Source organism: Rutidosis leptorrhynchoides, chromosome 8 (genome assembly GCF_046630445.1).
Source record: "Rutidosis leptorrhynchoides isolate AG116_Rl617_1_P2 chromosome 8, CSIRO_AGI_Rlap_v1, whole genome shotgun sequence".
Classification (NCBI taxonomy): domain Eukaryota; kingdom Viridiplantae; phylum Streptophyta; class Magnoliopsida; order Asterales; family Asteraceae; genus Rutidosis; species Rutidosis leptorrhynchoides.
In genome coordinates this window covers 136,425,769-136,443,628 of record NC_092340.1, presented here as the reverse complement: position 1 = coordinate 136,443,628, position 17,860 = coordinate 136,425,769, and the positions used below count along the sequence as shown (strand labels likewise).

The 17,860-nt window shown below is 38.9% G+C and overlaps 1 protein-coding gene across 1 annotated transcript; it reads left to right on the top strand.

The window, feature by feature from the left end:
• Positions 1–15,354: 15,354 nt before the first annotated feature.
• On the top strand, positions 15,355–16,974 carry LOC139862892 (probable serine protease EDA2). The gene is made up of 6 exons (XM_071851522.1): positions 15,355–15,563; positions 15,739–15,864; positions 15,949–16,104; positions 16,194–16,376; positions 16,480–16,596; positions 16,700–16,974. The coding sequence occupies exons 1-6, from the start codon at positions 15,414–15,416 to the stop codon at positions 16,805–16,807; spliced, it is 840 nt and encodes a 279-aa protein (XP_071707623.1). The 5' UTR covers positions 15,355–15,413; the 3' UTR covers positions 16,808–16,974.
• The last annotated feature ends 886 nt before the right edge of the window (positions 16,975–17,860 follow it).

Here is a 17,860-nt window from a genome sequence, read left to right as displayed (position 1 = left end):
GGGGTTTTTGGTAAAAACCCGGAGTTTGTTGTTGGAACCCACTACTTGACCCTTGTTGAAAATTGGAAGTTTGACCTTGAGGGTTGTAGGGGTTGTTAAAGTTCCGGTTAAATTGGGCTCGTCCCTGAAAATGGTTATTATTTCTTTGGCTTATGAAAGCCACTTCTTCTTTTTGAGCCATGGTTAACCCGGCATCACAATCTTTTCCTAAGTGGAGACCTCCACAGTATTCACAACCTACTTTCATACTATGGATTTCCTTGGTGATTTTGTCCATGTTTCGGACAACACCATCTATTTTTACACCTAGGGAGCTTAAGTCATCATAAGCACCGGCGCTTTGGACTTGAGCATTTCGAATAATTGGGCGTTCTTGATGCCACTCATGAGAATAATCGGCTAGTTTCTCGATTATCTCATAAGCCTCTTGCTCGGTTTTGTCCATAAGAGAACCACCGGCCGCTTGGTCAATTGAAATTCGGGTTGCTACATCACAACCTTTGTAAAAGATTTGGACCTTTTGAAAGGTATCCAAACCATGGTTTGGACAACCTCTTAGCATTTTGGAAAATCGATTCCATGCTTCGTACAGGGTTTCCATCGGCTTTTGACAGAATTGGGTAATTTCGTGTTGGAGTCTCGCGGACTTGGATGCTGGAAAATATTTCTTAAGAAATTTTTCCAACATACCATCCCACGTTTCTATCGTAGCCTCGGCCAATGAATCTAACCAACTTCGTGCTTCCCCTTGGAGTTCCAAGGGAAAAGTCTTAATAATATGGCCTGGTCAGTTTCTGGTTTAAGTTTAAATAGAAGACATATCTCTTGAAAGAGACGAATATGTTCGTTTGCATCTTCATTCGGACCACCACCAAATTGACACATGTTATTAATCATTTGAAGAATAGGTCCTTTTATTTCAAAAGTTACCTCACCAGTAGGTGGAGTAATAGCACTACCTTGTCCGGTCCGGGTTGCTTTCATCTTTGCTGCCATTGATTGTCGTGGTACCAACGGTCTTTCTCCTTCCATTTCAAAATTTGGGGGTTGAACGGGTTTACCAAAGTCTGAATATCGAGGCTTGGTCGTACTTGATTCTGAATCAAAGGTTTCTTGCTTTGATGAAGATTCAAAAATTTCAAGTACTTCTTTTGAAATCCTACCAAGCTTTCTATCAGGTTCTGTAAACGGTGTAAGTAATGGAGATTCTGAACTTCGGGTATGTGGCATATGCGACCTATAAACTGTCAATCACACAACTAACAAAAATTATTAAACATACCGATTCTATAAGTTTAACAATCAAAGATTATTAAAAATTTAAAATAATTAAGAAACTACTTAATCACAAATCAGTTAATAATTCTATTTTGACACAAAACTGTCCCCGGCAGCGGCGCCAAAAACTTGATGTGCGAAAAGTGGTATATGAATTATCGTATGAAAAATACCGGTTTTAGAGATTGCTACACACTAATGGGTAGTGTACCCGATCGTGTAGTAGTATAGTAACTGGTTTAGTTCCGTGTATCGTTCCAAGGACAGTTATATCAGTCAAACTAAAATTAGAAACTATATTATGATTAACTAAGTGAATGAAAGTTAAAAGTACAAGTTTTATGTTTTGGTGGCTATTTAACGATTTAGCCAAATCAAAGAAGGTTAAATGTAAAAACAATATTTTTGTCTTTTAAGTTTATGAAATGATAATAAATGCAAATAAAGCAAGTAAGATAGTTTTGAATTAAATCAAAGAGATGAAATGTTTATCTAGATATTTTACCCTCGGTATTGGATGTATTTTTAGATATTAAGTCCTGATTTAATAATTATGTGTGTAGTTATCTAATAGGTTCACTAAGAGTTCTCTCGGATAAACACGCAAATACAATAACAAGATCAAGGGTTCCCTTTTCACTATGGTTCTTGTATTTGTAATCAAATAACTATAAGCATGCTAATCACCTAAATCGACTCGCCAAGAGTTCTCTTTAGCAAGTACTCAAACTAGAATTACTAAGCGAGGGTTCCCTATAACTTAGACCTTTTAGTTTGTGACTAGTTGATCAACAAAATCAAAGACTTGAATAACAATTGTCTTTGCGTTCGCTCTACACAATTCATTCCTATTTTGTTTAACCGTTTTAATCTAGTTTACCCCCTTGGTCCGGTTTAGCAAACAATCAATCTAAGACAAGTTGATTGTAAATCAATATGATACATCAACAAGAGTTCTCTTTATCAACAACATATCAATTAACTAGATACAAATGATTTTAACAACAATAAGCATGGTTCTTAATTCAAGCTTCAATCTATCACGCATAATACATTCAATCAATAAGATTACATCCAATACCTTGGTTATTAATCTAGACAAACATTATAGAAACTAGCCAACAATCATGGTAACAGACAACAATACAATCAAATTATTAACTGAAATCATTGCTGAGAACAAGTAAATAACCTACAAGAACAAGAGTTCTTGGATGAAAAAGGTTTTGATGGATGATGCCTTGATGTTGAGCCTCTTCAAAGAGGTTGGAGTTCTCCAATTTGCTCCTGAAAATTGCCTCTAAACTCTCTGGTTCGTATTCTGATGCAACAGTCCCTCAAAAACTGAAGTTTTAAAGTGGAGAGAGTAGGTAAAAAGCTAAAAAGTCAGCTACACCTACTACGGGATGTCGTCCCAAAGGGAAGGACGGCGTCCCGGTATAAAGGGCTAGACGGCGTCCCAATTGCCGAGACGGCGTCCCGAATTGAAAGACAGGACGTCGTCCCACCTTCCAGGACGGCGTCCTGTTGTGCTAATTTTGACTGTTTCATTTTCTTTTCAATATTACTTCATTTGGACGAAGCCTAACACCTTGGAAGCTTTGTTTTATCATTTTAGAGTGCTATCTTGACCCTAACTCGTATCGGGATCAACCAATGTCATAAATCATCAAAATTCTTTGTAAATCATTCTTCCGATATAAACTTGCGCATCTTGGTTTATTATTTGTAGAACACCTTCATCATCCTTGATTCTAGAGCGTTTTTAATGATATTGCGATAGATATATATGATGTTATTGAGCAATATCAAGTCTTGTATTTATTTTTAATATTTTACATTAGGTTTTAACTGCGACTAAAGTTTTTAAAATCGACAAACCGGTCATTAAACGGTAAAAACCCCCTTTATAATAATAATATTACTTATATATATATTTGTATTTTTATAAAATAAAACTAATATAGCGTTAAGCTTTGTTAAAAGATTCCCTGTGAAACGAACCGAACTTACTAAAAACTACACTACTGTACGATTAGGTACACTGCCTATAAGTGTTGTGGCAAGGTTTAAGTATATCCATTCTATAAATAAATAAATATCTTGTGTAAAATTGTATCGTATTTAATAGTATTTTCTTGTAAAATATAAGCTATTTTATATACACCTTGAATAATATCACACATCAACGAGTTGTACACTTGAAGCTATATGCATCAAGGATGAGAACCGTGATAAGCATCGAGCACCGGAACCCATTATTTTCTGTTTACTGTCTTCTACCTACTGTTTTGGTGATTCTGTAACAGACCAGTAGACCTGGGCTGTTGTGATTATGACTTTCAAATATCTCTGTTCGAGTAGATAACTTTTCATATAGGACTCGTCTTAATCCGAGTTACGGTTTAGGATTTATGGCCCTCCGATCGTCACTATATCCTTCTAACGTTATGCAGAAATTTCTGACCAACTCGCACTTAGACCTTCGCCACAGTCAAACAAAGACGAGTTTGCTTCTGTAAATTTTACCACACTTAAAGGACTCATATACGGAGCCATGGCCACTGGTCTCACCTTAATTCAGTATGGGTAGAGGCCGTGGTGACTGACTGAAGTCAGCCTTTGTTTTAAACTACTTTCATGAACGAAACCTACTTTACACCTTTTGTTAAATGATGAATGATGATGACCCTTAAGACCTTATTTACATACTTTTAAACCTATTAAGATGATTTACTGACTTAGTACTATTTGCCTTAGTTTGAGGACCTTCGGACCGATTACTTGCACACCTTTTCCGAACCGACTTTACGACTACTTTATCATTGTGAGTTATAGCATTCCCTTTTTACTTTAACTTATTTTGGGAACTGAGAATACATGCGGATTTTATGTTTTACATACTAGGCACGAGTACTTAAACTTATATATGTGTGGATTATACAACGGCATAAACATTCCCTTTAGCTCGGTAACGTTTAATCATTGGTTTTTGAACCGTGAACGCGAATCTTAGATACGGATCCATAGGGTTTGACATCCCCACTCGGGCTAGTAGCGCTAGCATTTAATGAGTGTTTAATACTTCGTAAATATACGCACTTGCCAAGTGTACTTTCAGGGGGTATAAACGTTAAGTTAGTTACCAAGTGCCCACGGTTAACATATACTTTATCATATTGTTTTGAAACGCTCTTTGTAGCACTGAAATCTCGTGGCCTACCTTACATACTGTTATACTTAAACTATAGCTCACCAACCTTTGTGTTGACGTTTTTAAGCATGTTTTTCTCAGGTGCTTGAGGTTAGCTTCCGCTGTGTACTAGTCGTGCCGTAGACACCCGCTGCTTAGAGTTGCTATCGCATGAACTACTTTATTTTGCATTCAAACATTCGTACTTTCGAACTATGACTTGTAACGACCGTTGTGGTTACATACACTTATTATTTGCTTCTAATTAGTGAAGCATGCTTTTGGATTGTAAAACATTCGATGTTGGTTTAGACATCACTTTATTATTGAATGCAAACTCTTTTTGAAAACGCATATAGTACTTAACCTTGTAATGATCATGTTGTTGATGATTCGTACACGATGGTTTTGTACGGGGCATCACATTTGGTATCAGAGCATTGGTTGTAGGAAATTAGGTTGCATTAGTGAGTCTAAGACCGACCCGAGTATGATTCATTAATAGGACTAATCTACAACTTGCTAGTTTACGTGTTTCCGCTGAACTTACTGCATGCTGCTGCTTACTGTTACTGCTATATGCCGTATGCTACTACATGATTTCACTACTGCATGCTATTACTTGCTTTCGATTGCATGCTACCTTCGTACGATTTGCTGTTATTGCCATGCTACTTATTGTTATACATGATTTAAACTGTTGGCCTAATACGTGCTTGCTTTATGACTTACTGACATGGAATTTTTGTTTTTCCTTGTTCAGATGTCGAATGTACCACCTGCTAGCATTTTGGGCAGTTCAGACTCAGACCCCGTCGCCCCACCTGCTGCTGCTGCCGATACACCGGTCCCGCTACCCATTAGTGATCCCGGCGCTTCTACTTCCGGAGCCAGTAGTAGTACACCTGCCCCAGTGGCTGCTTCTGTTGGACACGTAGGCCCTACGGAGATTCCAACTCCGTCTGCTCCCGGACCCTCGGGGTCACAGCCCCGCATCGGTGGGATTGAGATTCCCGCGGAGTTCGGGGAAGGGCCATTTCTTAACCATATGAGCACGCCTTGCTGACGCACTCCCGACGGACGTTTAGTGCCGATTCCGCCAGGCAGACACAGACAGATGTTGGCCGCCTTCGGACTACCAGTTCAGCCACCCGTGTCACCACCACATGATTCGGATGACTCATCATCCACCGATTCTTCATCAGATGATTCTTCATCAGACTCCAGTGACGACGAGGACCCTGCTGATATACCTATACAGGCACCCTCCACCCCGCCGAAGAAGCGGTACCGTCCTGATGGCACCGTTATTCCAGGGGTGAATGGAGGTCGTGCTTTCACTGACGCTTTTGGTCGGCGTCGGAGGGTTACTTCCAGTAAGCGGCTTGTGCCGTACCCTGCCGACCCACTCATACGTAAGGCACCTAGTTACGTGCTGACTATTTCTGGAGCCGGAACATCTGCACCCCGTTTCGTGTGGTCTGCACCACCCGCTCCACCAGCACCATCCGCTCCACCGGCCCCAACTGCACCACCAGCACCGCCTGCCCCACCAGCTCCCACTGTCGAGGAATTGACAAGGGAGGTGGGAATCCTCCGAGCTCGGGTTACTGAGCTCGAGGAGCAGTTGGCTCAGGTTTTGGACATCCTACACCCACCTTCACCGTAGGACTTTTGTATTAGATTTCATGATGTAATCTAGTTGTAGTTTATTGTATTACTCATGTATTGTACGGACTTATTCAGATGTATGAAACTTATTATTATTAATGAATGGAAGTTTGCGTTATTTAATTCTTGCACGATGTTCTATTTACATTACTGTACGATGATTCTGTGGTATTTGTACCTAGATGCTTTATTTAATAACATGTGATGTTTTGATTCCATGTTGGTTACTATATACTGTATTATTACATATTGAATACTGGATTTTGACTTGAGTCAAAAAAAAATTTTAGAACATCATGGCTAACGGTCGATCCACTCCTACTGCTGCTCAAATTGAAGAGATGATCCAAGAATGTGTAGCCGCAGCCCTAGCAGAAAGAAACCTCCAAGCTCCACCGCCACCACCACCAGTTATCCCACCCGTTCGAAATGGGTGTACTTACAAGGAATTCCAGAGCTGCAAACCGCATAACTTCAGTGGAACCGAGGGACCGGTTGGTCTCACCAGATGGTTCGAGAAACTTGAATCAGTATTCCGAGTTAGCAACTGTTCGGAGGATAATAAAACCAAGTTTGCATCTTCCACGCTATCTGACGGCGCGCTAACGTGGTGGAACACGTTAGCTCAAGCGAAAGGTATCGATGAGGCGTATGCTACGCCATGGGAGGAATTCAAAGCGGCAATGATTGATGAGTATTGTCCGGGAACCGAAATCCAGAAGATGGAAATTGAATTCATGCAGTTAAAGGCCGTTGGGAACGACCTTGATGGTTACAACAGGAGATTTTTGGAACTAGCTCTTATGTGTCCGACAATGGTCACACCGGAATTCAAGCGTATGGATAGATACTTCTGGGGACTCCCTAAGTCCATCAAGGGAAACGTCACATCGTCCAAACCACCGAATGTTCCCGAAGCAATGCGCATGGCGCATACCCTCATGAATCAGATTCTTATTGATGAGCCGGAAAAGGCTAAGTTTGAGGCTGGTAGTAGCGAAAAGAGAAAATGGGACAACAACCACAACAACCACAACAACAACAACAACAACAACAACAGGGGGAGAAACTACGATCAAACCCCCACCAAGAGGCACAATAACGGTGGAAACCCTAATCCCAACAACAACACCAACACCAACCCTAACTACAAAGGAACCTTACCACAATGCAAGAGGTGTTACAAACACCACACTGGGTATTGCAATATTGTCCGCGAGAAGTGCCAACGGTCTGGACATATCGGGAAAGACTGCAAGGTCACCACTTTGAATGGGAAGCCAAACACCAATGGACCGAAGAAGTGCTACGAATGCGGGCAGACGGGCCATTTCAGAAATGCGTGCCCAAACAAGCGAAAAGACGGAGGACTACCCCGTGGTAGAGCTTTTAATGTTAATGCAAGGGATGCACGCGATAACCCCGACTTGGTGACAGGTATATTCAAAATCAACAATCTTTTAGCTTATGTATTGTTTGATACTGGTGCGGATAGAAGTTATGTATGTAGACATTTTTGCGATAAGATTAATTGGTCATTAGTCTCATTAAAATAGAGTATGCTTGTCGAGGTCGCCAATGGAAAACTTGAAAAGGTTGACCATATTAGTCGTGGAGCTATTATCAATATAGCCGGTGCAGATTTCGAAATTGACTTGATACCTATCAAACTGGGAAGTTTTGACGTGATCGTCGGTATGGATTGGTTGAGCAAGATAAGGGCCGATATTATTTATGGAGATAAAGCACTTCGCATACCACAAGGAGATGGCGAACCAATGATCATCTATGGAGAGAGATGTACCTCGAAGTTGAAACTCATTAGTTGAGTGAAAGCGCAAAAGATTATGAAGAAGGGACGTTTTGCTGTCCTAGCACATGTGAAAGCGGTAGAAACTGAGGTGAAGAGCGTGAACGACGTTCGAATCGTGAACGAATTTTCCGATGTCTTCCTAGAAGAATTGCCTGGATTTCCACCGCAGAGAGCCGTAGAGTTTCAGATTGATTTAGTGCCAGGAGCTGCACCTGTAGCTCGCGCACCTTATAGACTCGCACCTTGCGAGATGCAAGAATTACAGAGTCAACTACAAGAGCTACTTGATCGAGGGTTTATCCAACCAAGTTTCTCGCCTTGGGGTGCACCGGTTCTGTTTGTGAAGAAGAAGGATGGATCCTTCCGAATGTGTATCGACTACCGTGAACTCAACAAATTGACAATCAAGAATCGATATCCTCTCCCACGAATTGACGACCTTTTTGATCAACCACAAGGATCGAGTGTCTACTCAAAGATCGATTTGCGATTCGGATATCACCAGTTGAGGGTGAAGGAAAGTGACGTGATGAAAACTGCATTCAGGACCCGTTATGGTCATTATGAGTTCCTCGTGATGCCATTCGGATTGACAAATGCACCTACCGTATTCATGGATCTTATGAATCATGTCTGCAAGCCTTACTTGGATAAGTTTGTTATCGTCTTCATAGATGATATCCTCATCTACTCTAAGAGCGAAGAAGAACATGAGCAACACCTCCGATTAGTGCTTGAACTCTTAAGACAAGAGCAACTTTACGCCAAATTCTCCAAGTGCGAATTTTGGTTGAAGGAAGTACAATTTCTGGGTCATGTTGTGAGCGACCAGGGTATCAAAGTTGACCCCGCCAAGATTGAAGCTATCAGCAAGTGGGAGACCCCCACTACTCCGACTCATATTCGCCAATTCCTAGGTCTCGCTGGTTATTACCGAAGGTTTATCGAAGGATTTTCTCTGATTGCGCGTCCTTTGACCGCGCTGACTCACAAGGGCAAGAAGTTCATTTGAGAACCCGCACACGAATCAGCATTCCAAACTTTGAAGAAGAAGTTGACCACCGCACCTATCCTATCACTTCTTGAACGCAGTGACGACTTTATTGTTTATTGTGATGCATCGAAGAGTGGCTTTGGTTGTGTACTGATGCAACGATCAAAGGTTATTGCCTATGCCTCCCGCCAATTGAAGATTCACGAGCGGAACTACACTACTCATGATCTTGAACTTGGAGCCGTTGTCTTTGCACTTAAATTGTGGAGACACTATTTGTATGGAACTAAGAGCATTATCTTTACCGATCACAAGAGTCTCCAACACATCTTCGATCAGAAGCAATTGAATATGAGACAGCGTCGATGGATCGAGACGCTCAACGACTACGATTGTGAACTTCGTTATCATCCTGGCAAGGCCAATGTTGTAGCTGACGCTTTAAGCCGAAAGGAGAGGACGGCACCTCTTCGTGTTAGGGCTCTAACCATCACCATCCATTCAAACCTCAACAGTCAGATCTGAGTTGCCCAAGATGAGGCTCTCAAGGAGGAGAATATATCTCACGAACATTTGAACATACTTGTCTCTCGATTCGAGGTTAGGGAGTCTGGACTCCGATGCTATGCCGGAAGAATTTGGGTACCTTATTATGGAGATCTACGAAACCTGATACTTGATGAAGCACACAAATCGAGATATTCGATTCACCCTGGAGCGGGCAAAATGTACCACGACCTTAAAGAACAGTATTGGTGTCCAAATCTTAAGAAGGACGTTGCGACTTATGTTGGTAAGTGTTTGACTTGTGCGAAAGTTAAAGCCGAGCATCAGAGACCTTCTGGGTTGCTTCAACAACCGGAAATCCCACAATGGAAGTGAGAAAGGATAACGATGGATTTCAACACCAAGCTACCAAAGACGGTGGGCGGATACGATACTATTTGGGTTATTGTTGACCGCCTTACCAAATCTGCACATTTCTTAGCGATGAAGGAAACTGATACAATGGAAAGACTTGCTCAATTATACATCAAGGAGGTTGTATCTCGTCATGGTGTACCTTTATCAATCATCTCCGATCGCGATCCCCGTTTCGCTTCTAGATTTTGGCGTTCTTTGCAAGAAGCCATGGGAACTCGTCTTGACATGAGTACTGCTTATCATCCTCAGACTGACGGGCAAAGTGAACGAATGATTCAGACCTTGGAGGACATGTTGCGTGCATGCGTCATTGATTTTGGAAAGGCCTGGGAAAGGCATTTGCCACTAGCCGAATTCTCGTACAACAACAGTTACCACTCGAGCATTAATGCTGCACCTTTTGAAGCATTGTATGGCCGCAAGTGCCGATCTCCTATTTGTTGGGCCGAAGTAGGCGAAAAGCAAATCACCGAACCCGAGGTAGTCCACGAAACCACGGAGAAGATTGCTCAGATTCAAGCTAGACTAAAGACTGCTCGTGACCGTCAAAAGAGTTATGCTGATCTTAAATGTAAAGACTTTGAATTCAACGTTGGTGATCGTGTAATGTTGAAGGTTGCACCTTGGAAAGGTGTGAACCGTTTTGGAAAACGTGGGAAGTTGAACCCACGATATATTGGTCCTTTCGAAATCTTAGAACGTGTTGGACCCGTTGCATACCGTTTGGACCTACCAGCACAATTGAGCTCAGTTCATCCTACCTTCCACGTATCGAACTTGAAGAAGTGCCTTGTTGCACCTGAACTTATCATACCATTGGAAGAACTTACAATTGACGACAAACTTCACTTTGTGGAAGAACCAGTTGAGATCATGGATCGTGAGATCAAAACTTTGAAACGTAACAAGATTCCGATCGTCCGAGTACGATGGAATGCCAAACGAGGACCTGAATTTACTTGGGAACGAGAGGATCAAATGATGCAGAAGTATCCTCACCTTTTCCCGACTCCTCCATCTACCTCAGCTTAAAATTTCGGGATGAAATTTTCTTTAACAGGTGGGTAATGTAACGACCCTGGAATTTCCAACGTTTATTTATTAATAATTATTATTATTAATACGTGTGATTAAACGAATGTATGTTATTACATTTACATGTTGCCATGATTGCCCGAACTTGACTTTAATTGCCCGAAACGTCTTTGTGACACACGAAACTTTCACGAATAATATTTTTAGATATTATTTGCATTCATGATTAAGTTTATTAATCATTTTAATTAACTAAGACTATTAGTTAGTTACTTGGGCTTTAATTGGATGAATTTGTTAATTTAGTGAACTTGGGCTTTAGTAGTGAAATGGACTTATGACTTTGGGCTTACAAGCCCACCCTACACTTTAAGTGGACTAACTAGCCACTCTTTCACTTGTAAGTATTAAATTGAACCTTAACTAGTTAGTTTGAAAGACTTGGAATATAGTTGGCACTTAATCCCCATGTACACCATTCTATTAACCAACTTTTGACATCTTTACATGCTTGTAACCATAAAATAACTCTTTCCCCCTCTTTTTTTCTACTGAAGGCCGTAGGCCATATGGTTGGGTGGGGAGATCAAAACTTTTTTTTTCTACTTGATACACTTGCATTCTCTCATTCACTACACACACTCTTTACTTCTCATTTTTCTCTCAAACATTCTCTCTTTTCTCTCTAGTTGTTGTAAGTAACTTGGACTCTTTTTCTCTTCCTCTTCTCTTTGTAAAACCAAACCTATACACCTTAATCATCATCATCATTTGTTGTTTGTTACTTGCTCTTGATTTTGTTTAACTACTTGTCTTGTTAATTGTTGTTACTTACTTTCATGTTACAAGAATAAACTTTCTAGTTTGATTCTTCATATTAATCTTGTATTTATCAAGAACACTCAAGAACATAACTTACTAGTTATGGTTCTACATATACTTTCTTAAAAGATTGCAAGTTCATGTATTGATAAACTCATACTTGAAGTTCATGAAGTAAACTTTAAAGTTTACTTTCTAAAGATCAAACTTTGGTTTGAATCTTTAAAGTGTGAACAACCATGAATAATTTACTTGTTTATTTAGTTTTACTTGCACTTAAATTTTATGATCTTGGTTTTTGTTGGTCAAGTACTACAGGTTAGTCTTGATCTCATATCTCTTGGAACTTAAAGTTAACTTAAAAGTTCAAGAACATGTAAATAAGTTTTTTTTAAATATAACTTTGTATACTTATGCTTGATCTAGACTTTTGGGTCTTGGATCTTAAAGATCTAGCTAAGAACTATGTTCTACATCTTAAGATCTTGATTAGTTAGTTTACTTTCAAGTTTGTAACTTGTTATTAGCTTTAAAGTTCATGTATGTGTTAGATCTAAGACTTTGATGTAACTTTGGTTCATCAAAACACTTGCAACACTTAAGTGAGTTGTGCTTCATGTCTTAGACTTGCACTTGGGTTATGATGGTCAAGTCTTGGTCAATATGATGCAAACACATCAACGAGTTCTACACTTGAAGCAATATGCATCAAGGATGAGAACCGTGATAAGCATCGAGCACCGGAACCCATTATTTTCTGTTTACTGTCTTCTACCTACTGTTTTGGTGATTCTGTAACAGACCAGTAGACCTGGGCTGTTGTGATTATGACTTTCAAATATCTCTGTTCGAGTAGATAACTTTTCATATAGGACTCGTCTTAATCCGAGTTACGGTTTAGGATTTATGGCCCTCCGATCGTCACTATGTCCTTTTAACGTTGTGCAGAAATTTCTGACCTACTCGCACTTAGACCGTCGCCATGGTCAAACGAAGGCGAGTTTGCTTCTGTAAATTTTACCACATTTAAAGGACTCATATACGGAGCCATGGCCACTGGTCTCACCTTAATTCAGTAAGGGTAGAGGCCGTGGTGACTGACTGAAGTCAGACTTTGTATTAAACTACTTTCATGAACGAAACCTACTTTACACCTTTTGTTAAATGATGAATGATGATGACCCTTAAGACCTTATTTACATACTTTTAAACCTATTAAGACGATTTACTGACTTAGTACTATTTGCCTTAGGTTGAGGACCTTCGGACCGATTACTTGCACACCTTTTCCGAACCGACTTTACGACTACTTTATCATTGTGAGTTATAGCATTCCCTTTTTACTTTAACTTATTTTGGGAACTGAGAATACATGCGGATTTTATGTTATACATACTAGGCACGAGTACTTAAACTTATATATGTGTGGGTTATACAACGGCATAAACATTCCCTTTAGCTCGGTAACGTTTAATCATTGGTTATTGAACCGTGAACGCGAATCTTAGATATGGATCCATAGGGTTTGACATCCCCACTCGGGCTAGTAGCGCTAGCATTTAACGAGTGTTTAATACTTCGTAAACATACGCACTTGCCAAGTGTACTTTCAGGGGGTATAAACGTTAAGTTAGTTACCAAGTGCCCACGGTTAACATATACTTTATCATATTGTTTTGAAACGCTCTTTGTAGCACTGAAATCTCGTGGCCTACCTTACATACTGTTATACTTAAACTATAGCTCACCAATCTTTGTGTTGACGTTTTTAAGCATGTTTTTTTCAGGTGCTTGAGGTTAGCTTCCGCTGTGTACTAGTCGTGCCGTAGACACCCGCTGCTTAGAGTTGCTATCGCATGAACTACTTTATTTTGCATTCAAACATTCGTACTTTCGAAATATGACTTGTAACGACCGTTGTGGTCACATACACTTATTATTTGCTTCTACTTAGTGAAGCATGCTTTTGGATTGTAAAACATTCGATGTTGGTTTAGACATCACTTTATTATTGAATGCAAACTCTTTTTGAAAACGCATATAGTACTTAACCTTGTAATGATCCTGTTGTTGATGATTCGTACACGATGGTTTTGTACGGGGCATCACACGCACTATTCCGTTTGGAGGAGCATTCATGGCCGGAGGTCCTTTAGGAAGCAATCTCTTAGCTCTTCGAGAAGAGGGAGGGACGATCTTATCTAGCCACGGGTTCTATACCCGCGGGTGGAGTATGGACTTTCTTCTAATATAGGGTTCGAGGAATGATTGTCTACACCCCACCTCCCCCATATCCTACATTCGTGGGATTGGGTATTGTTGTTGTTGTTGATAACCTTGGTCAAATGTGTCAATCACTCGCTTATGAAAATCCACATATTTTTATTTCTTTGAGTAGCATTTGGAACTTTCTTGGCCGTGTTGGTGGTGGATACTTCTTCGAGATTATTGTGAGGTACGTTGTCACAAACTTATATTAATGTGGTAGATCCGGTTGGGGTGAAAATGGGTGGGTCATGTAATAGGTCAATTCAAATTCAGGTTTGAATGAGTTATTTGAGTATATAACATTAAATAGCTTGCATGTACAAAATATGATTACCAAGACTATATTATCTCTCTAGCTGTACAAATTTTGTGAATAAGATGAGTAGAGAGGTTATATATCATAAACAATACTTCTTGAATCCTTTGACTAATTTGAACTGTTTACAAAGCAAAACCTATTTAGTATTTTACGAATTTTACCTATTATATTAATACATGGATCAACTATGATACGGTACATTTTTATAAAGGTGATATAAGGGGGTCAAAATGTCTCATTTTTTTTTCCCTTGTGAAGACTTTTGTGCTTATCTTTCATTTTGGAGGTGAGATAGGATTGTATTTGATAAAATTGGCACCATGGTGAGATAGTTGTAGGCTATCCTTTTTATTAATGGTAAGGGTGCACTTTATGATCCATATTCAACCTAGGCTACCATTGTCAAGGTTATCCCTTTTTTTTTTTTTTTTTGATAATAACTTAACCTCTTATCTTTACTGGGGTTCATTGTGTCTAGGAATAGATCCTGCTGTCTTTGAGTCTGGTTTTTGGTGCATGTTATCATGCGCTTACTGCTATTTATTGATGATTTTCAAGATTTGTTATTTTTTCAAGGCCAAGATGTGAAGAAATGTGATCAAAGTCTGAAGATAGAGTTAGTTATTTGTGAGAATGTTTGATGGTTTGACATATTGGGAGTGTCGATCCGACTGTCGATTACGGAGTTGATCTTAGAAACGGAAAAATCCACGAGCGACACTTGGAGCTCTTATGATTAGAAAAATTCGTATATAACTAATTAATAATAAATAAATACATACATCATAAATCATAAATCTAAATCATAAAATAATAAGTTGAGTTTAATTTAAAGGTTAGAAGTCATGAACCGAATCCATCGGCCCAATACTCTAGTAACAGGTTGGGCTAGATATCATATGACCGGGTCGCGTAGATGTTCATACGGGTCTACCTTTTTAGACCGGGCGATCCAACCGAATTATAATCAAGTCACCAACGATGGAAGTTTGACTTTTTAAGTCAAAAATTATAGGACCTTAAATCCATAAGAATCACACTTCAGTAAAGTGACAAAAAAGCATCAAATTCACCGATTGCACAGTTAATAGTATCAATGAGGGTTTCAATTTGGTTTGTGTTGATGTTTAGTGTTTGTAATGCCTTGTCTTCTTCACGAATTTCGGAACGCATGCACAGTAGCAGCAATTATTTGACTACCGATGAATTATGGTTCAATCAGACTCTTGATCATTTTTCACCTTATGTATGTCTTCTTCTAATTATCTGAATTTATAGTTGTTGTAGATTAATGATTGTTAGTAAATTGATTTGTTTGTACTGCAATTGAGATGTTATTGTTTACATATTTGATATATGTTTATATCCTCACACTTTTATTAGGTTATTATAACCGTAATATTAATATTAATTAATCACAGGATCATCGAAGATTCGGACAGCGATATTATGAATATTTAGATGAATTCAGGCTTCCTGATGGTCCAATTTTCTTAAAAATATGCGGTGAATCTTCGTGCGGTGGCATATCGAACGATTATCTTCGTGTATGTTCTTACAGCCAGTAGGTTTGAATAAAATATAATTATGCAATATGAATATGATATAATTGATGTTTTGAGTTGATACAGGTATTAGCAAAGAAGTTTGGAGCTGCTGTGGTTACGCTCGAGCATCGGTATTATGGAAAGAGTTCACCATTTAAATCTCTAACTACTAAAAATCTACAATATCTTTCATCTAAACAGGCATTATATGACTTGGCTGTTTTCCGACAATTTTATCAGGCACGTTCATATTTAGTGTTGTTTTAAGTTATTAACATGGTTATATCTTTGTTTGGTTATGTGACTTATTATCGTTCGTGATTTTGTAGAACTCGTTAAATCTGAAACTAAACAGAACGAATGTTGAAAATCCATGGTTCGTTTTTGGTGTATCTTATGCTGGAGCTCTTAGTGCATGGTTTCGTTTGAAGTTTCCACACCTCACGTGTGGCAGTCTTGCAAGTTCTGGTGTAGTTCTTGCGGTTTACAACTTCACACAATTTGATCAACAGGTGATGAAGTTACACGTTAGTAGTAAAGGCGATATAGTTGTGCCTCATTACTTGTTTTAGCGATACGTGATATTTACACATGTTTCCTTTTTTTTTTTGGCAGGTTGGTGAGTCTGCAGGACCTGAATGTAAAGCCGTATTGCAAGAAGTAACTCAACTTGTTGAACAAAAGCTTGCATCAAATGGTAAAGCACTAAAGGCCGTATTTGGTGCCACCGAGGTATAAACAATAATATCACTATTATTTGACACAGAGGATGTACTTAATCTTAATTAAATCGATGAATGATTTGTTTTGTGGTTTCCATGATATATCTCTTCAGCTAAAAATAGATGGCGACTTCTTGTATTTTCTAGCTGATGCTGCAGCTATAGCCGTAAGTTTCATTTGTAGTCAACATTGTTTATTCAGAGTATATATAATCTTTTGATATGGCTGACATTCAAGTTGGCAAATAAGTTGGTCGGGTGGGTTGGCTAATGAGTGAATTATACCTCGCAAACGGGTCAGGTTGGGTCGGTTAGGGTAACGGCTCAAAACGGTTTTGGGTTGAAATGGGTCATGGGTCAAACGGGTAAAAACTTTAAACGGGTCCAAACGGGTCAGGTTGGGTTGGTTTGGGTAACAGGTCGAAACGGGTAACGGGTCAAATGGGTCAAATAGGTCCAAACAAGTCATATACTTTTATACTTATTTTTTACATTCATATAATTATATCTATATATTATATAGCTTCAATATATATTATGTATAAGTGTATATGCCTCTGTATCTATATGTTTTTATTCAGGTTATATATAGGTTCTGTGTATATGTTTGTATTTGTATATGTATGAATGTATGTATCTAAGTGTATGTATCTAAGTTTATATATGTACGCTTATACCTGTACCTAGGTATATATACCTATGAATAGCTCTATATGTATACATGTTTAGGTATAGTTATTTATACATGCTTATGTGTGGGTAGGAATATGGGTTGGGTGGCTGTGTATTTTGATTGTTTGCATGTCTACTTGGATTTACATTTTTTTTTTTTACGCATTATATTATCCATGCTTTTTGTCCTACTGTTGTGCATGACTGCTATATGTGTTTTCTTTTATGGATACTTTGTATGGTTGCTGTTTCTGCACATAACTCTTACAGGTACGTATGCCCGCACTGTAACGACCCTGGAATTTCTAACGTTTATTTATTAATAATTATTATTATTAATACGTGTGATTAAACGAATGTATGTTATTACATTTACATGTTGCCATGATTGCCCGAACTTGACTTTAATTTTGTGACACACGAAACTTTCACGAATAATATTTTTAGATATTATTTGCATTCATGATTAAGTTTATTAATCATTTTAATTAACTAAGACTATTAGTTAGTTACTTGGGCTTTAATTGGATGAATTTGTTAATTTAGTGAACTTGGGCTTTAGTAGTGAAATGGACTTATGACTTTGGGCTTACAAGCCCACC

Excerpts from the sequence above, each read along its gene's own strand:
- LOC139862892 (XM_071851522.1), top strand. The coding sequence starts at position 15,414 with ATGAGGGTTTCAATTTGGTTTGTGTTGATGTTTAGTGTTTGTAATGCC. Across the intron at positions 16,377-16,479 it reads TCACACAATTTGATCAACAG|GTTGGTGAGTCTGCAGGACC; the intron begins GTGATGAAGTTA and ends TTTTTTTGGCAG. Across the intron at positions 16,597-16,699 it reads CCGTATTTGGTGCCACCGAG|CTAAAAATAGATGGCGACTT; the intron begins GTATAAACAATA and ends ATATCTCTTCAG.